At 40.2% G+C, this 21,675-nt stretch overlaps 1 protein-coding gene across 1 annotated transcript in view; it reads right to left on the bottom strand.

Moving 5' to 3' along the window:
• The window catches only part of LOC148117610 (kinetochore protein NDC80 homolog), a 58,276-nt gene that overhangs the window by 17,544 nt on the left and 19,057 nt on the right, over nucleotides 1-21,675 (bottom strand). The window contains 6 exon segments of the mRNA XM_087902252.1: nucleotides 7,472-7,564; nucleotides 9,909-10,061; nucleotides 12,273-12,478; nucleotides 15,618-15,762; nucleotides 16,629-16,735; nucleotides 18,091-18,184. Of these exon segments, the coding sequence (XP_087758378.1) occupies nucleotides 7,472-7,564; nucleotides 9,909-10,061; nucleotides 12,273-12,478; nucleotides 15,618-15,762; nucleotides 16,629-16,735; nucleotides 18,091-18,184 (798 nt within the window).

Below are 21,675 nucleotides of genomic sequence, written 5' to 3'. Positions count from 1 at the left end.
TATGTCACCCAGCCTGGCCTGGAACTTGCAATCCTCCCAGCCTCTGATTGTACTGGAATTGCCAGTACAAGGCAGACTCCTGACCTCTATTTTATTGAGGAGAGGAAAATGTCTTCCTAGTAAAAAGTAGGTGTTTTGTTTTTCTGTTGGTACAGGGAATTGAAGTCAGGGCTGCAGCCATATGCTAAGAAAGGACCATGTTTGTAGCCCATAAGGTCAGATGCCATAGAATTTAACAGTAAAAACAACTTTGTGTGGATTACTTGAATAGCTATTTATGTAAAGCTGTGGGTTTTACTTACAGATTACTATAAAAACAAAAAAGAGAGATGCCCAGGTCGCCCTGCAGTGCTGGCTACCCCCTCCCGCCTGCCATCCCAGCTGCCATCCAGCAGGGGCCCTGACTTCTAGCAGAGGACCATCGGTGGGGTGAGTTTGCTTCGGGCCATGGCAGGGTCCCGGTGAGGAGGAGCTTGGGTGTTCCCCGACCCCATAGACGCCCAGGTCGCCCTGCAGTGCTGGCTACCCCCTCCCGCCTGCCATCCTAGCTCCCATCCAGGTACGAATTCCTATATTTCTCCCTTCCCCCTGGGGCCATAAAATTTCTCCAGCTCAGCTGCCTTGCGAGCTGGGCCTGGGCTGTAGGCTCAGCCCAGCTCGAGGCAGTTCCTGGGTCTTAAAGGCCTCCCTCAGGACAGGTGGACCAGGTGCCAGCTCAGCCACATTCCTGACCAGCAGGGGCCCTGACTTCTAGCAGAGGGCCATCGGTGTGGCAGGGTTCCGGCGAGGAGGAGCTTGGGCGCTCCCCGACCCCATAGACGCCCAGGTCGCCCTGCAGTGCTGGCTACCCCCTCCCGCCCGCCATCCCAGCTGCCATCCAGCAGGGGCCCTGACTTCTAGCAGAGGACCATCGGTGGGGGTCCTGGTGAGGAGGAGCTTTGGCGTTCCCCGACCCCACAGTCGCCCAGGTCACCCTGCAGTGCTGGCTACCCCCTCCCGCCTGCCATCCCAGCTCCCATCCAGGTACGATTTCCTATATTTCTCCCTTCCCCCTGGGGCCATAAAATTTCCCCAGCTCAGCTGCCTTGCAAGCTGAGCCTGCATTGTAAGCGCATCCCGGAAAGAGGGAGTGCCTGTGCTTCAATAGCCTGCCTGAGGAAAGGTGGGCATTCTGTCAGTGAAGTCCCTGCCCAAGAAGGGAACCTGACCCGGTAACAGAAGTTCCAATAGAGAACATTGGAAGTAAGAGATGGGCAGACGCCAAGGCAAAACCTCATCCAACAATCTGAAAAACAACATGAAAACACCCGATTCCAAGGACCCTACATCAGAAGGACTTGAACACCTTTACCCAGAAGAAGTGGAAAAAAGTGCCATTATGAAAGCAATAGAGTCCCTTAAACAGGATATGAATAACTCCCTTAAAGAATTGGATGAGAAATATAACAAAAAGTTTGAAGAAATGAGTTTAGAAATAGATGAGAAATATAACAAAAAGTTTGAAGAAATAAGTAAATCCCTGAGAAACCAAGAAAAAACAATCAAACAATTAAAGCAAACAGTTCAAGAATTGAAAACTGAAATGGAGGCAATGAAGAAAACACAAACAGAGAACCGGCTGGATATGGAAAACCTAGGTAAACGAACGGAGACTACAGAATCAAGCATAACCAATAGAATACAAGAGATGGAAGAACGAATCTCAGAATCTGAAGATACCATAGAGAAAATAAATGCTCTGGTCAAAGAAAACGGCAAATCCAACAAATTCTCTTCACAAAACATTCAGGAAATCTGGGACACAATAAAAAAACCAAATCTAAGAATAATAGGGATTGAAGAAGGAGAAGAACTGCAGATCAAAGGCCCAGAAAATATATTCAACAAAATTACAGAAGAAAACTTTCCCAACCTAAAGAACGATATTCCTATGAAGGTTCAAGAAGCATACAGAACACCGAATAGACTGGATCAGAATAAAACATCCTCTCACCATATAATAATCAAAACACAAAACATACAGATTAAAGAAAAAATTTTAAGAGCTGCAAAGGAAAAAGATCAAGTAACTTATAAAGGTAAACCTATCAGGCTTACACCGGATTTCTCTATGGAAACCATGAAAGCCAGAAGATCCTGGATAGAGGTACTCCAGAAACTAAGAGACCATGGATGCAAACCCAGACTACTATACCCAGCCAAGCTATTGTTCACTATCAACGGAGAAAACAAAATATTCCAGGATAAAAACAAATTTAAACAATACGTAGCTACTAATCCAGCCTTACAGAGAATATTAGAAGGAAAATCAATACCGAAGGAATCCAACATTCCCAACACGGCCTACAATAACTCGAACATCTAGCGACCATTCACAAGCACAAATCAAAGAAGAAAAACACATACACTCTACTACCTAAAAAAAAAAAATGACCGGAGTCAACAACCACTGGTCATTAATATCACTTAATATCAATGGACTCAATTCACCTATAAAGAGGCACAGACTTAGAGATTGGATACGAAAACAGGATCCAACATTCTGCTGTTTACAAGAAACACACCTCAACCACAAAGACAGACAGCTACTCAGAGTAAAGGGTTGGGAAAAGGTTTTCCAAGAAAATGGACCTAAGAAACAAGTGGGTGTGGCCATTCTAATATCTAACAAATCGACTTCAAACTAAAATCAATCAGAAGAAATGGAGATGGACATTTCATACTCATAAATGGAACAATTCATCAGGAGGAAGTCTCAATCCTGAATATCTACGCTCCTAATATAAAGGCACCCACATATGTAAAAGAAACTCTTCTAGAACTCAAGGCAGTCATCAAACCACACACACTAATAGTAGGAGATTTCAACACTCCTCTCTCACCAATGGACAGGTCAATCAGACAGAAACCAAACAGAGAATTGAGAGATTTATTGGAGGTATTGAATCAAATGGACTTAACAGACATCTATAGAACACTCCACCCAAATAGGAAAGAATATACCTTTTTCTCTGCAGCTCATGGAACCTTCTCGAAAATTGACCACATACTCGGTAACAAAGCAAACTTCCACAGATACAAAAAAATATTAGTAACTACCTGTGTCTTGTCAGATCACCATGGACTAAAATTAGAATTCAACAACAATGCTTCCCCGAGGAAGCCAACAAACTCATGGAAGCTGAACAGTCAACTACTAAATCACCCCTGGGTCAAGGAAGAAATAAAGAAAGAAATTAAACTCTTCCTTGAATTTAATGAAAACAAAGACACAACATACTCAAACCTATGGGACACTATGAAAGCAGTGCTAAGAGGAAAGTTCATAGCACTAAGTGCCCAATTAAAGAAAGCAGAGAAAGCACACATTGGAGACTTAACAGCACACTTGAAAGATCTAGAAAAAAAAGAAGCTGATTCACCCAGGAGGTCTAGAAGACTGGAAATAATCAAACTGAGGGCTTAAATCAACAAAATAGAAACAGAGAAAACAATACAAAGAATCAATGAATCAAAAAGCTGGTTCTTGGAGAAAATCAACAAGATTGGCAAACCCCTATCCAAATTAATCAAACGGCAGAGAGAGAACATGCAAATTAATAAGATCAGAAATGAAAAGGGGGACATAACCACAGACACAGAGGAAATTCAGAGAATCATTAGATCTTACTATGAAAGTTTATATGCCACAAAGTTGGAAAATGTAAAAGAAATGGACATTTTTTTTAGATAAGTACCATATACCAAAGTTGAACCAAGAACAGGTGAACAATCTAAATAGACCTGTTAGTCGCGAAGAATTAGAAGCTGTTATCAAAAATCTCCCTACCAAAAAAAGCCCAGGACCAGATGGTTTCAATGCAGAATTCTACCAGAACTTCCAGGAAGAGCTAATACCTATACTCCTTAACGTATTCCGCAATATAGAAACAGAAGAGTCATTGCCTAACTCCTTTTATGAAGCTACAGTTACCCTAATACCAAAACCACACAAAGACAGAACCAAGAAAGGGAATTACAGGCCAACTCATGAACATTGACGTGAAAATTCTCAATAAAATACTGGCAAACCGAATCCAAGAACACATTAGAAAAATTATCCATTATGATCAAGTCGGCTTCATTCCAGAGATGCAGGGCTGGTTCAACATACGCAAATCTATCAATGTAATCCATCATATAAATAAACTGAAAGAAAAAAAACATATGATCATCTCACTAGATGCTGAAAAAGCATTTGACAAAATTCAACACCCATTTATGATAAAGGTGTTGGAGAGACTGGGGATACAAGGATCATACCTAAATATAATTAAAGCTATTTACAGCAAGCAAACAGCTAACATCAAACTGAATGGAGTGAAACTCAAAGCCTTTCCACTAAAATCAGGAACACGACAAGGCTGTCCACTCTCTCCATACCTCTTCAATATAGTGCTTGAAGTTCTAGCAATAGCAATAAGACAACATAAGGAGATCAAGGGGATTCGTATTGGAAAGGATGAAGTTAAACTTTCGTTATTTGCTGACGATATGATAGTTTACATAAGTGACCCCAAAAACTCTACCAAAGAACTCCTACAGCTAATAAACACCTTTAGTAACGTGGCAGGATACAAGATCAACTCCAAAAAATCAGTGGCCCTCCTATACACAAAGGATAAAGAAGCAGAGAGGGAAATCAGAGAAACATCACCTTTCATGATAGTCACAAATAGCATAAAATATCTTGGGGTTACTCTAACCAAGGAAGTGAAAGACCTATTTCACAAGAACTTTAAGTCTTTGAAGAAAGAAATTGAGGAGGATACCAGAAAATGGAAAGACCTCCCCTGCTCTTGGATTGGGAGAATCAACATAGCAAAAATGGTAATTCTACCAAAAGCAATCTATAGATTCAATGCATTCCCCATCAAAATCCCATCAAACTTCTTCACAGACCTTGAGAGAACAATAATCAAGTTTATATGGCAAAACAAAAAATCCAGGATAGCCAAAACATTCTTATACAATAGAAGAACTTCTGGAGGCATTACCATCCCTGACTTCAAACTCTATTATAGAGCTACAGTATTGAAAACAGCTTGGTATTGGCATAAGAACAGAGAAATCGACCTATGGAATCGAATAGAAGACCCAGATATTAACCCACAAACTTATGAACACCTAATTTTCGACAAGGGAGCTAAAGGTATACAATGGAAGAAGGAAAGCATCTTTAACAAATGGTGCTGGCATAACTGGATGTCAACCTGTAAAAAAATGAAAGTAGATCCATATCTATCACCATGCACAAAAATCAAGTCCAAATGAATTAAAGACATCAACATTAATCCATCCACTTTGAACCTGATAGAAGAGAAAGTGGGAAGTAGTCTACAAGATATAGGCACAGGAGGCCTCTTCCTAAATAGGACCCCAGTAGCACAGACAATAAGAGAAACAATGAAAAAATCAGATCTACGGAAACTGAGAAGCTTCTGTAAAGCAAAGGACACTGTCAGTAGGACAAAAAGGCTGCCTTCTGACTGGGAGAAGATCTTCACCAACCCCTCATCAGACAAAGGTCTGATCTCCAAAATATACAAAGAACTCAAGAAACTAGACACTAAAACTCTAATTAACCCAATTAAAAAATGGGGTACTGAACTGAACAGAGAATTCACAACAGATGAACTTCGAATGGCCAGAAGACACTTAAGGTCGTGCTCAACCTCTTTAGCGATCAGGGAAATGCAAATCAAAACCACTTTGAGATACCATCTTACACCTGTCAGAATAGCTAAAGTCAAAAACACCAACGATAGCCTATGCTGGAGAGGATGTGGGGTGAGGGGAACACTCATCCATTGTTGGTGGGAATGCAAACTTGTGCAGCCACTGTGGAAATCAGTGTGGCGGTTTCTCAGGAAACTGGGAGTCAACCTCCCTCAGGACCCAGCAATTCCACTCTTGGGAATATACCCTAGAGATTCCCTAACATACTACAAAAGCATTTGTTCTACTATGTTCATAGCAGCACTATTTGTAATAGCCAGAACCTGGAAACAGCCTAGGTGCCCCTCAATAGAAGAATGGTTAAAAAAGGTGTGGAACATATACACATTAGAGTTTTACTCAGCGGTAAAAAACAATGACATCTTGAATTTTGCATGTAAATGGATGGAAATAGAAAACGCTTTACTGAGTGAGGTAAGCCAGACCCAAAAAGAGGAACACGGTATGTATTCACTCATAAGTGGATTCTAACCATAATTAAAGTTCTTTGAGCCTATTATTCGTGATCCTAGAGAAGCTAAATAAGAAGATGAACCTGATGAAGATTATTTAGCTATCCGCTAGGAGGTAGGAAATAGATAAGAGTCCCAGGTAACCTCGGGTGCATGGGGGGGTGGGAGGGTTGATGGAAGGGGAGAAGGTTAGAGAGAAGGGAGTAGGGGAGGAATGGGGAAAGCTCGGTGCCCTGGGATGGGGGGGGAGGGAGGAAGGATGAATATGGGATCAGGGAAGAATATATTTCAACTAAGGGAGTCATTTCAGGGTTTACAGGAGACTTGATTATATATGGGATCCCAGATCCAAGGAGAGATCCCCAGATTGTTCTCTGGACAGAGGAGAGGGTGCCTGAATCGGCCGTGGCTCATAACCATACTGATGTATATTTTGCTTATCACCATAGATCCTTCATCTGGCGAAGGACGGCGATACAGACGGAGACCCACATTGGAGCACCGAACTGAGCCCCCCAAGGTCCAAATGAGGAGCAGAAGGAGGAAGAACATGAAAAACGTAATCAGGACTGCGAGGGATGCTATCACCCACTGATACAAGGGAACGGATCTGATGAGAGTTTACCAAGGCCAGTTGGACTGGGACTGAACGAGGACGTGATCTAACCAGATTCTCGGAATTTGGCCGGATTCTCTGAATGTGGCTGGCCCGAAGTCTTTCTGCAAAGCCATAGACTATGATACTGGGACCTGTTTCCTCTGCATATACTGGAGTTTTGGGATCCAGTCTGTTTGGATACTCACCTTCCTGGACCTGGAGGGAGTGGGGAGGAACTTGAACTTCCCACAGGGCAGGAAACCCTGACTGCCCTAAGGGACGAAGAGGGAGGAGGAGAGGGAGTGGGGGGAGTGGGAGGGTGTTGGGAAGAGGGGCGGAAATGGAAACTTTTATAATTTAATAAAATTTACTTTCAAAAAAAACCAAAACAAAACAAAAAAACAAAAAAGAATAAAACTGGGTTGTAGTGGCTCACACCTTTGATCCCAGCAAATCCCAGCACTCAGGAGCCAGAGACAGGAAGATCTCTTTGAGTTCAAGGCCAGTCTGGTCTACAGAGTGAGTTCCACCAACAGTCAGAGCTACACAGAGAAGCCCTGTCTCAGACTAACCAGAATTTAAACCATGTTGCTCAGCAATCACAAGTCACACTTGATGCTAGGCTGCATTACATGCTCCACACTCATTGCTCTAAAGTGTCCTCCAGAGCAATCTTTTTATCTAAAGCTTTGCTAATTTCTTCCTCGCTTTCAACCAAGAGCTCTTTGAGAGGTACCTAGAAAATATATGAAATATGGGAGTCAAGATACATTATGAAATTCCCAGAGAAATGATTATATTATGATCAAAGACAGTTTCACAGGAAAAAAATAAAGCCATGACATTTTAAATATACTATACCATTGGTGAGAAAACATCTTATTTTCTTGAAGTCAAGGTTTAGGAAAGAATAAACAGCTGCTCTCAACCTTCTTCCAAGCGAGAGGATTATGGGTATCCGTCACAGTACCTGACAGTCCACTTCTGTCCATATCTGTTTTTGTGTCTGGATGCATAAGTGCGGGTCCTTGCAGAAGCCAGAGTTGGGTCTCCCTGGAGCTGGAGCTACAGGAGTCTATGAGGTGACTGATGTGGGGACGGGGAATAGAACCTGGCCCCCTCCCAGAGCAGTAAACAGTCTTAACTATGAGCCATCTCTCCAGCCCCCATTTCTCTTTATACCTTGCTTAACATTCTAGTTGTACTTCTATTTATCTTCTAACCTGCTGATTTTATTTCAACACTATACTGCATTGAGAAAACTGAGGTAATACCCACTTTAAAATGATTAAATAGAAATGTTTATATTAAATTTAACCTGAACCTAAACTTTCTATACAACTATTATATACAAACAGTATACAATTCAGTGGAAGTAGTATACTTACATTGTTATCTAAATGCCATTTGTACTTTAAACATATTTCATTATACCAAAAGAAAATGCCATATGTCATTATGTATTAAGTCTTTTTTGTTTCTGTTTTTAGGAGACAGGGATTCTCTATGTATTTCTGGCTGCCCTAGAACTCACTATGTAGATCAGGCTGGCCTCAAAGTTAGAGATCCATGTGTTCCTGCCTCCTGAATACTGGGATTGGAGCCTTGTGTCATCATACCTGGTTCTCAAGTAAGTCTTTTAAAGCTGTTATTGACTTCTAGTTTTAATCAGTTCCTTTTTTATGCTGTCCATTAAACCCAGAAATTTTACAACAAACATGGGCTCTACCACTGAATATAAACCCAACTTCCTGTAATGGGTGTGGTTGCACATGCCTGTAACCACAGCAATCTGAGGCCACTCTGGACTATGAGTTACAGGTTCAACAAAACAAAAACAGGATGTGAAAAATGGCACAGTGGATAAAGAGCTTGCTGATCAAGCCTGGAGACATGAGTTGGATCCTCAGAAACCACCTAAGGTGGACAAGAGAACTGACCTCCACATGTGTGTCATGGAATGCACTCTCCCACATGTCTTTTCACACTCGAAGAAAAAGCAAAACAAATGAAAATCCTTGCCAAACCCCAAACAGCACAACACAACAAAACAAAAACCCATCCCAGGCCTGTTTTTTGAGACTCAATGCCTTTTTATAACTCTCTTCCAATTGGCTGGAATGACAGATGCTCTCCTTCATTCCTAACTATTTCTAATTTCTCCCTTTGGGATTTATTTATATTAATTCTGTGGATACATGTGCATGTTGAATGCAGATGCCTGTAGATGCTGGAGACACGAGAATCTCCTGGAGCTGCAGTGGAATTAGGTGTGAATTTGGGGCAGCAGGCACTGGACTTTTAATTTGGGATGTCTCTACATGCAGCACATGTTCTTAACCACTGAGCCTTCTCTCCAGCTTCCTACTTCTACGTTCATTGCTCATTACTGTATAAAATATTTCTAGAGTAAAAGTGAATTTTATAAACATATTCTTTGTACCTAAATACCCTTTACAAGATTATTTAAATTAGGCAATTAATTACTTGCTGAAGTAATACGAAACTACTCAAAGTAGTGATATGCAATATCAGCCAGCTACCTGGCTACTAACAAAAATCAATGTACCAGCCAGCCGGACAGTGGTGGCACATGCCTTCAATCTCAGCACTTAAGAGGCAGAGGCAGAGGCAGAGGCAGAGGCAGAGGCAGAGGCAGAGGCAGAGGCAGAGGCAGAGGCAGAGGCAGAGGCAGAGGCAGAGGCAGAGGCAGAGGCAGAGGCAGAGGCAGAGGCAGAGGCAGAGGCAGGCAGATCTCTGTGAGTTCAAGGTAACTAACCTTGTAAGATTTATCATGAGTAAAGCAGGCACCTGACATTTGCTAATGATGATCTTCCAGGAGGGACTGAAGGTAACTAGAAAACAAAGCTTACCTCAGATTGTTGACATAGTCCTGATAAGTTTTACTTGTAACCAATATTTTAACGGATAGTTGGATGAAGTAAAGGAGGCAGAGAGGAAAAGACTTTTAAAGTCAAAAGTCAGGTGGGAAATAAGATGTCTACCACTCAGAAGAAAGTGCTGCTTCTTAGTCCAGTCCTATGGCACCAAGGTAAAGTGAGGTTCAGACACAGACTTACATATACTAGAGTCCTGTATTGGACAAGGCTTTTGGCAGCAGCTTCAGGATTAAACGAGATTTCAAAGACATAACCTTTGAAGTTCTCAGCACCTTTAGGAATAAGTTTTAATTTTCTAGCCAATCTGTGGTAGTCTGCTAATTGTGCTTCAATCTAGTAAAGAGAACACAAAAAGAAATGCTAAAATTAAAGCAGTCCTAGACTGTGTGGTTTCCAATGGTCATTTCTGTAACTCTACACAAGCAGTTATGCCAGTTTTTAGTAGTTTGATAGCTAACGATAGTAATGTTAAAATTTATAACTGAAAGGTTTGAACAATAATTCTAAGGCCACAATTCTAATTATTGATTGGTGAGAAGTATACCACTGTTCATTTACTTCATATAACGTAGAGTATGTTTTGTTATCAACTAAAATTTACATTTTCAAACCTAGATATAAATATGAAATGAGACCAAAGTTTAGAGCTGGTCATGCCTTTAATCCCAACACTTGGAAGGCAGAGGCAGAGGCAGGCAGATCTCTGTGAATTTGTGGCCAGACTGGTCTACAGAGGGAGTTCCAGGACAACCAGGGTTACATACAGAGACACTCTGCCTGGAAAAAGCAAACAAACAAACAAAGAAACAAAAACAAAAGAAAAAATCCAAAGTGTGTGAGGGGAAACTCAAAACTTGCATACTATAGAATTAACACCTTTTCATTACACCAAGTAAAAGAAATAGATAATTTACATTTCAAAGTATTATTTCAAATATATTGAAAAAATTTTAAATAGTTCACATTTCTCTGTCCTTTAAGGGTACATCTGTTACCAGAACAGTGTTTTTTTCCCCTCTAATGGAGTCCCCAGTTTTTCCAACTCTTAATTTACTTTACAATGTGACATATTTGTTCACTCTTACTAGCTGAAGGTAAGCTCTATAGAATCTGATATATATCTTTGTGTGTGTGTATGTGTGTGTGTGTCTCTGTGTGTGTGTCTCCTCCCCTGACCCTAGAACACAGCCTGGCAGTTTCTCTTCTCTTCTGTTGCTCTGTAGGCCCAATCAGTGGTCTGTTCTACTGTTTCTGGTTCCTCTTTTCAGTCTAATGAAAAAGCTTCCAGGAGTTGACTGCTTGTGTCTCTCGTTCTTTCTCTCATTATTAGTTCACACAGTCAACACTTCTGATGATCTAGATGCAGTCGTAAACATTATATTTCAAAACAGTTCTAAATGTTATATTTATATAAATATAACTATATATTTATAGTTGTATTTCACAAGAGTTCTGCTATACTACCAGACTTGACAAGTAGGGCAAAATTAGTACAAAAAAAGGTTACAGATGCATTGCTTAGGTGAGTTTTTGTAACCTAGACAGACTTTTGATACTCTTAGCTCTCAGGTAAGCAGCCCACTTTCTCATGGCCAGAGTCAGACCCCTCCCTAGGACACAGCTTACCTACCCCCTAGATAATTTTCTTCTTTCAGAGTGTTCAGCCAAAAAAATGCTATCCTTTTTAGTTTCATAAACCCAATGTTTACTTATTCCAGAGATTTATAACCTTTCCTTTCTTACACAGCCTCTGAGAGATAAGGTATTCTGAAGTAACTCACTTCAGATTAACTGATGTGGCCTAATTACACTTCATTTTCTTTTTTCTTTCATTTTTTTCAAAACAGGCTTTCTCTGGAGCTTTAGAGACTGTTCTAGAACTCACTCTGTGGACTAGGCTGGCCTTGAACTCACAGACATCGACCTCTCTCCGCCTCCTACACTTCCTTTTCTAAAGAAGCAAGTGGAGGGTATAAAAGGCTAGATGGTACGGACTGTGCATGCTGTTAATAAGAAATTACAGGCTAAAGCTAAATCAAGTTTGACCAAATTCTAGGCTCAAAGATTGGGTGCCACATCCTTTTCGTTAGTATTATGTATTGAACTTGATACCCTGAGCATGCTAAGCTTCTGTTCCATCATTATGTAGACCCATAATGATGGTAGCTCTTATAAATGTGTATACAGATGTATACCTATTTCCGTTATACGCAGGGATGGAGCTTGCCTACCAGAGTAGGAGATAAGGGAAGATGGATGACCACTTACAGTGACCTGTTTTGTCACCCTACGTTAGAATCACATACATACATTTATTTATTTGTTGAGATCATAGTTCATCATCAGAAAACTGAGTTTATCTTAAATTTGACTGATAAATAATAGCGGTGTTGATGAGCTGGCATAGGATATGAGTGTTTTAGCTGTGCTAAATGTCAGTGTTAGAAAAATTTATCCCTCTACCTACAGAATTCCCCTTGGTTACACACGCCTTTAGTAAGGTCTTCCATGATGAGGGGTCACACATAATGCAGTATGACTTACCGCCTCTTTGTCTCTGGCATATTTTAATTCCTCATTCCACATTTGTTTCTGTTCAATCTCTAGGTCTTTGGTTAATTTATTAATGGTCTGTTGCAACTCATGTTTTTCATGATTTATTCTCTCGATGTCTGCAACCGAGTACTTTTGGTTATCAACTATATTCCGTAGCCGAGCATTCTCGTGTCTCATTGCTTCACATTCTAATTCTGCAAGAGAAGAAACAAAATCTTTCAATTTGTTTGAAAAAATACTCTACAGAGAACCTGATGGCACCATTTATGATTGTTTAAATGTTGACTATATATATATGTGTGTTTGTGTACATATATATATATATATTTACACACATTCTTTCTTATGGATAAGTGATCCTACCTCACTAATGACATAAGCCATACAACTAGAGCTTTAGGTTGATATCTTCCATGTTTGTTTCAGAAAGAAGGGTCTGACAAATTGTGGCTCCATCCAAAGTTACATTTAAAATTTGTAAACAGGCATAGTTCAGCTTTTTTATGTTCATTTTAAATGCTTCTAATACTCTTTTACAAATTTGACCTATTCAGAAATGTGGCTTATACACAATTGTTGGTAAACTCTACCTCTGAGTTGGTTTAAGTAACTTTATGCATCTATTATGTCTCTGCACAAAAGCAAGATAGATCTACAGAATCTAAGTATGTCCTACTCAATTGTAGTCTTGAATGGTTTTAAGTAATCAAGGAAGTTAACCAAGTCAGAGAATTAAAACAAATGACAGATGATATTACTCTCTCATCTACTCAGCTGGCAATTTTTGGATGTGATATTCTCCTAAGAATAAGGAGGTGCCGAAGTGGTGTGGTTGGTAAAGAGTCTGTGGTGCGAGAAAAGGAGGGCCTGAGTTTAGATCCAGCACCCACATAAAAGTTGTTCATTGGGCACGCATCTGTGACCCTCATGTTATGGGTGGAAGGTGGACAGACAGAGATCCCTAGAGGTCAGTGGCCGCCAGCCTAGCTGAACAGATGAGTACCAAATTTAGAGAGATGCCACAGTTCAAAGTAAGGTGCAGAGTGATCAAGGAAGACCTAGGTATTAATCTCCATGTTCCATATGTAGGCACGTACCACACATGTACATAAACACACACATAGATATATGTATGCCACTTTCTCTACAGTCACAAAAAGAAGCTATGTACTAAATCTTTTGATTATGTGTAAAGAAAAGAATAATATTAGTATTGATTTAATTACATTGGGACTAAGAGAATAGTCTATGATATGGAAAAGCAAAGGACATTGATCAAGGGCTAAGAAAACAGTGAGAGTTCATTTACAGCAAACACAATATGCACAATTGGAGTATTTTGTATAAACTTGATTTTAGTATATACTATGTGACAATTATAAGCCTTGGTTTTGTAGATGATCAGAACTACGTAGACTAAGAGTTAAATCCAAATCTCTAAAGACCATCTTCACAATCTACATATGATAGACATTAAGAGTGACATAAGGAAGGAAGAAACTGCAGAATTCTAGAAAAACTGCAGCTCTCCTTATATTTATTTTTAAACTGTAGTTTAATGGCTCTGCGACTTAAGTCAACTTCTGCTCTGTTTCTGGTGTCACAGAAGTTAGCAAGTTCTATGTGTCATAGTATTTTCCAAAGCTTAACTACAGTTGGCATGTGCTCCTGAATCCAATGTTAGGAAGACACAGGACACTCTGGTGCATCCTTTGCCGTGCTGTTGCATGTAGAGGATGGGGCACGTGCAGCTTTGCACTTTGTTTTTAATCTGCGTCAGCTGCGGACTTGCTTACATGGCACTGATAGAGGATATGACAGTTACAGGTAACAGAAGGAGGCAGAGATCAGGAGTCTAGCTGGTTAGGGCCAGTAAGATGCTCAGCAGGCAGAGTCCTTGCTGAGCAAGCCTGCCAAACTGAGATTGGCACCCAGAACTATCTAAAGCTGCAAGGAGAGAATGGACTGCAAGAGTTGTCCTTTTACCTCCACTTGTATCCTGTGGCATGTCCTCACACAGATAACATATACAACCATCTTTGACTCCAGTTCCAGCAGATTTGACACCCTCCTCTGACCTGAGGGTATCAGGTCGACATGTGCTACACATAAAATTAACATATACTTAAAACTTTTTAAAAAAAGAAGAGCTGGGCAGTAATGGCATACACACCTTTAATCCCAGCACTGGGGAAGTGGATCTCTGTGCATTCAAAGCCAGCCTGGACTACAAAGAGAGTTCCAGGACAGCCAGGACTACACAGGGAAACCCTATCTCAGAAGAATAAAAAAAACCAAGAAACCAAAAAAAAAAAAAAAAAGAAAAAGAAAAGAAAGAGAACAGAAAGAGAAGGGTGTGGTGGCAATTTATCATTCTAATTTTTGCAGGCAATATTCTGAGTCTGAGGTGAGCTTGGGCTATGTATTATTACGGCCTGCTAGAGGCTGGGGCCAATGTAAAACCTGCATGGGATGCAAATAAAGTTTTAAAAAATGAAGATAAAAGAGGATGCAGAGAAGACACAGTAAGAAGATGGAGGTAGAGATTAGAGTGATGTGGGCATAAACCTAGGTATGCTGTCAGTCATAGAAGCTGGAAAAACAGATTCTTCCTGAATCCTTTGGCTCTTAAATTACATTAGGAGCTATGAGAGAAAAATAATTATTAATTGGTGCAGGACAATTGTCTATATTCTGTCAATTATGTTTTAAATAACCGCTGATCGGCCAGTAGCCAGGCAGGAAGTAGAGGTGGGTCAAGGAGAACAGAATTATTCTGGGAAGGAGGAAGCCCATTCCTCCTCAGTCCCGTCCCAAACACAGAAGAAGGAAGATGTGATTGCCCTGCTGAAAAAGGTACTGAGCCATGTGGCTATCATAGATAAGAACAATGGGTCAATATAAGTTATAAGAGTTAATAAGAAGCCTGAGCTAAGGGGCCAATCAGTTTATTATTACTATAGACCTCTGTGTGCTTTCTTTGGGGATGACTGGCTGTGGGACCTGTTGGGAGGACAGAAACCAGGCAGGACGAAAACCCAAACAACAATTATTATTTTGTTGTTGTTGTTTTTTTTTTTTGAGACAGGGTCTCACGATACAGCTCTGGCTGTCCTGTCACTCATTTTGTAGCCCAGGCTGGCTTCAGACTCACAGAGATCCACCTGCCTCTGCTTCCCATGTGCTAGGATTAAAGGTGTGTGCTACTGCGCCTGGATGAATGAGCTATACTGAAAACTTGATAACTGCTGCAGAAAGTCATCAAAGAAGGAAAGGTCACAGCTGTTTATATAGCCTATAGGCCAATCTACATGATCCCTTATCTCTGCTTACGTAGCCTCCCAATTTCTTCATCAAGACCACTAAGTTTCTGGTCTAGGACGGACGACTGTGACTCCAAACTCTTCATGTATGCTTTATACTTTTGAACATCTTCTTGTAAGGAAGTTTTCAGTTTCTTCAATGATTCTAAGCGATTCTTGAAGAAAAAACATACTAAGTTAGTTATTTTTACCAAGAAGCATTCTGTATTTTAAAGAAAACAATATTATTTACACTTATCTTAGAGGAAGTAAAAACAACTGAAAAAAGAACTTTGGTATTACTACTATAACATAATAATTTAATGAAAGACTTCATTTTATAATTGGGAAAGACCAAGGATAATATAGAAACACATATACTTAATATCTGATTACTTTTCAGAACATCTGCGTGCTCCACTAATAAAACCAAGATAAAGATTCTGCTACCAGGTTTGGAAAGTTGGCTCAGGGGTACGAGCGCTGCCTGCTTTCACAGGACCTGGATTCAGTTTAACAACTCTCTGTATCTTGAGTTCAGATTTGAGATCTTCTTCTATTCTCCACGGGCACTGTGAGCATGTGGTACACAGATATGCATTTAGGCAAAATACCCATACATATTAAAATAAACACCCACATTATCATCTTGCTTTTATAAAAACATGCATGTTACAGTATACTCTATAAGCCAGTTTGTTACCACCGTGTTTTCACTACCTAAACTCAGGACCTCTTGAGAACAATATTCCTTGCAAGTAAATACCCCAGGGACCCTGTTCAAAGGGTAGTTTGGGTCTTATGTAAACAGGCAGGAAGCTTTCATCATATTCCGAGCACCATTAGTCCACGACTAGTAGACCACAAGAGAAAACAAAGCACTGCAGATACCACACATGGTTTCACTGAAAGTCTATACTATCTTACCTTTAAGAAGCTTATTTTTTAAACCATTTAAAAACACCTTCTATAAGAGGGTCTTCTCAAACAGGCTCAAGAGTCTAAAGAGCTGTCAAGTGAGTTCAAAAACACAGTTACTAACCGGTTCTTTTTCTCTTTCTTGCTCCAATCTTGCAATCTGTTCACTGAGTTCTTTGTTTTCTTCTGCTAATGACTGCAGCTTGGATGCATCTACCTTATATAAATCCTCTGGAAAAAAGCCCAAACACTTCATCAGAATCAACCTACAGCATCCTTCAAGTTTTCAGTACCTTATTCCCCCCTTTCTCCCAATGCAGTAGATACTACCTTCTATAACAGCAAGTGTTATTTTTACTCCATGGAATAGTCTATTGCCCTCAACCTGCTTAAGCTTTCTTTCATAGCACCTGTTGTTATTGTCCTTATGGTTCCTCATTTAATTATCATTACTTTCTTTCCAACAGAATAAAGTCAAGATTTTCTGTTCCCCATAACTGCATTTTTAGTGCCTGGCACACAGTAGGAATGTAAAAATATTTGAGTAGATTAGTTTATATGTTTAATTATATTTAGGAATATTAAATAACTCATTAAATGGTTTCCCTATTAGATCACAATGAATTTTCCCTTGTGTGTGTTATGCATGTTTATGTGGTCATGAGTATGCATGTGTGCATATAGAAGTCAGAGGCTACATTTTGAGCCTTACTCAGCTGTTTCCATTTAATGTCTTAGGGAAGATCTCTCCCCAGTCTGGTCAGTTTCACAGGCTGACAAGCTCTAGGGATCTCAAGTCTCTACCTTTCCACCTGTTACACTCGACGGTTTTATGGGTGTCGGAATAAGACACAGGTCCTCATGCTTATTGAAGATGGACATTATAGACTGAACCATTTCTCTTATCCTCATGTTTTGCCTTTTTAAATGTATCTATCTGCTCCCCGGACAGATGGAAGATAATTACAACAGCTAGAGTGTCCTCTACTCTTACATCCCTAGTGCATCCTGGGGAATGTTGGTTTTCCCCTTTGACCTTTTGTGCCATAGGTATCAAAGTGATATTCCCGCATCACTAGGTAATACTGAGAGAAAAATAACATGTAGGGAATTATAATGGCTTGTTAACTTTCTCTAACTTCTCTCTCTCTCTCTCTCTCTCTCTCTCTCTCTCTCTCTCTCTTTCGTTCTTCCTTTTATTCTTCCCCCTGAAACAGGCTTTCTCTGTGAAACCTTGACTCTCCTGGAACTTACTTTGTAGACCAGGATGGCCTTGAACTCTGCCTCCCAAATGCTGGGATTAAAGGCATGTACCACCATCACCTGGCTCATTTGGTATTTTATGACATTGCTTTCTAGTTCACTAAGTTTCAAAGAGGTCAAACATTCTTGAATTCACGTAGCCCAAAAGGGGTATGACTCAGGGCTGACTATTTTTTGCTTAACTCTTACTTGTTCCCATTAAAGAACCATCAAAGACCAATTCATAGGCACCCACCTCATAAAGTAGCTAATGAAAACATCAGGCATGATAAAACAAGCAGGTACCCAGAGTTAAGTGGCAACACAGCAGGGAGGGCACTTACTCAGCTTGGACTGCAGCTCTGCATTCGTCTCTTCAAAGTTGTCAGCACCGGTCATGAAACTCTCATAGCATTTGATGGTGTATTCCAGAAACAACTGATTGTGATAAGTAGATTTTAAAAACAAAGACATGATTCTCTATTCAGTTTGTTTCATTTTTTTCTAATTGGAAATTTAAATTTGAATAAAAATGTAGTAGGCAGTTATATAAATTCCTTAGAAGAAAAGATTGAAAACCTGCCATTAACTGTGCTATAAAGATGTACACAATCTATTACTTCTAAACATGAATAGGGATGAAAATACACATTTTGGGTAGATATTTGGAAGTCAACCCAGGAAGCTTACTACAAAACATAATTCGACATAAAATGCACAAACTTAAGTGTTCTTTAAGAAGAATGCTGTGGCTGGCGAGGCTCAGTGGTCCTCCTGCACAGGACCTGGTTTGTTCCCATCACCAACACGGCGCCACACAACTATTCGCAGCCCCAGTCCCAGGGCATCTGATGCTGTCTCTGACTTCCTGGGGCAATAGGCACATATGTTGTTCACACGTGTATGCAGGCTAAATATGTCTAAACATAAAAAACAACACATAACAATAATAATGATGATGATGCTGATGATGATGAAGCAGTAGCTACAGAGATAGCTCAGTGTCTGAGAGTAATTGCTGCTAATGTAGAGGAGCAGGTTTGGTTCTCTGCATCCACATGGTGGCTCACAACTCTTTGTAATGCTAGTCCAGAGGATCTGACACTCTCTTTTGGCCTCAATGGGCACTGCACACATATGGTACACAGACTTACATGCAGGCAAATCATCCATACACATAAAATGATAGTATTATTTTAAACCAAGACTCAGACAAACAAGCCAGAACAAAAGCTGAGTCACTACTATGCATCTATAAGACTGGCAGAAAAAAAAGGATTTCCACCTTATGAAAAATTGAAGTGGATTATGATTATCTAATTCCAATTAGACAGACAGGAACTAATTGTGAAAGTCAGAATCTTCAGGTGAATAATGCCGTGGAAGGTGGAGCCCTAAGAGGAGACTATTAGAGCTGTGACCCAAGAGAAAGTTCTGTTTTCAAACATGAAGCATTTGACCAGTGTAGTTCAGCCTGCCTTGGAACTCACTATGTAGCCCAGTGTGGCCTCTGACTGGTGATTCTTTTTCCTCAGTCTCCATAAATGTTGGAATCATAGTGTCTCACAACATGTGACTCTGAGAACGGCTAATCAGAGAATTCCACAGCCTAGATAAAGTACGTATTTCCCAAGACAGACACACACCCTTTCATCAATACTGTGCTTACTAAGAAACCCTCTCATGACCCTGTTGATGTGGAAGAGATAGCATAGACAGACAGTAAACATTCCTGTAAGCAGAAAGGGAGCCCACTGGTGGCTAATGATGATACCTTCATGCTACTTCAGTCTGCTCTTGTGAATCACTCTCCTTAGATGTGGTAAGTTTGAACCTTAGGTACTTTGTAGTCCCACAAGGCTGACAACCAGAAGCTGAGTTATCCTGTGATAAACTGTGCTAGAAGTGGAATCTGCTGTACATGCCCTGCCATGTGGGCTCTTTCCTAGGAGCTTGGCTGTTACTGCTGAGGGGCTGACAGAGCCCAGGGCTCTGGATGCTTCAGGCAAGCGCTCTGGAAAAGCTGTCTCCAGCCTGAGAATTCTCAAGAGGAAAGGATAAAAGGTTCTCCAGCAGCCTCTGCAGCCTGGATCACTGCTTAATGTGGCACGTTCATTCTTGTTTAAAACAAAGGGGTGAGTTGGTTGGACTGCTGAGTGGGTGAAAGTCCTTCCTCTGCAAGTCTGCCCACTTGAGTTTGAGACTCAGGGTCTATAGTGGGAGAAGGAGTCAACTGCTTAAAGTTGTCTCTGATCTCACCTGTGCATGTGACACACATGAATGTACACATATACACTCTGAGGAAAAAAAGGTCATTGATTCTATGCTAGTCAGTTAATATAACTTTAAACTATTTCTCAGGCATTCATAAAAGATGAGACTAGAATTATTACCACTTTCATTTTGTGAGACAGGCTTTAACCAGACACAGTTCAAACTAGTGCACAAAGCAATTTTTATTTTGAGATGCCTGTGGTCCTTAATATATATCAGGCAACACACATAATCTCAAGTTTATTCTCGAGCTAATGTTTCTATTTCAGAATACAGTGGGGTTTGCCATGCATTCTATGTTCTAATAAAGCATATGGGACCAACTTATTCTTATTTTTTAAAAAATAATTGGTGCAGGACAATTGTCTATGTTTCGTTAATTATGTTTTAAATAAATGCTGATAAGCCAGTAGGTAGGCAGGAAATATATGTGAGACAACCAGAGAGGAAGTTGAGGTAGGTCAATGAGAACAGGAAAATTCTGGGAACAGGGAAGCTACCTCTTCAGTCCTGTCCAGACACAGAAGCAAGATGTGACTATGCCGCTGAAAAAGGTACTGAGCCATGTGACTGTCACAGATAAGAATAATGGGCTAATATAAGTTATAAGAGTTAATAAGCAGCTTGAGGTAACAGACCAATCAGTTTATAACTAATGTAGACCTCTGTGTGACTTCTTTGGGACTTAATGGTTGCGGGAACCGGGCAAGACAGAAACCTCGCCAAAAAATAATTACTTTTCTCTTTGTCATTTATGATCTCCCATTTTTTAGCCTTCTGTGTGCTGATGTTATGAGAGTGTACCACCATACCCAACCGTTTATTACATTTAATACAGCTACTTTTGGATGTGGTAACTCAGCTAAGTAACAATATGCCTAACTACAGCAGCCAAAACAAAATAAACCAGAACAACCTACATGCAGTATTTTAAGAGTCAATATGTGCCAATCCTGTAGTCTCGAGTACTTGTGAAGCCAAAGAAGAAGGTTTGTGAGTTCAAGGCTTTCCTTGAGTACAGAGTAGTTTAAGGCCAGTCTGAACAATTTATGAAGACTTTTTGGCATGAGGTGCCGGGAATTCAAGTTCCAGCAATTCCCTAACCCCTCTGTTCATCATATAGTTATGTTTTGTCTTGACAAATAATTACATTAAAGTAAGAAGCAGGAGGAAAAGGAAGTTGATCTATAACACATGTATTAGTTCCAATACATTTCTTTATTCTTCCTCTTTCTTTCTTTCTTTCTTTCTTTCTTTCTTTCTTTCTTTCTTTCTTTCTTCCTCTCTATTTTTCTTTTTGAGACAGGTCTCACTATGTAGCCCCGGCTAGCCTGGGATTTATTATACAGACCAGGCTGGCCATGAACTCATAGAGGTCTGCCTGCTTCTGCTTCCTGAGTGCTGGGATTAAAGGGGTGCACATGGTTAAAGTAGCATTTTTCAGTTAACATTTTAAAGTTTTTGTGGTTAGTAATTTTAGGAAGTTATAAGGTCATTTCAATAGTAGCCACACTCAGTATTTTTTAAAAGATATTTTTTTAAAAAGATGTATTTACTTATTATGTATATAATGTTCTTTCTGCCTGTACATCTCCATGCTAGATGAGCGCACCAATCACATTACATATGGTTGTGAGCCTCCATGTGGTTGCTGG

The sequence above is a fragment of the Myodes glareolus genome, chromosome 27 (assembly GCF_982192425.1).
Source record: "Myodes glareolus chromosome 27, mMyoGla1.1, whole genome shotgun sequence".
NCBI lineage: Eukaryota > Metazoa > Chordata > Mammalia > Rodentia > Cricetidae > Myodes > Myodes glareolus.
Note: the sequence above shows the minus strand (reverse complement) of the source record. Positions and strands in the feature narration are given on the sequence as shown.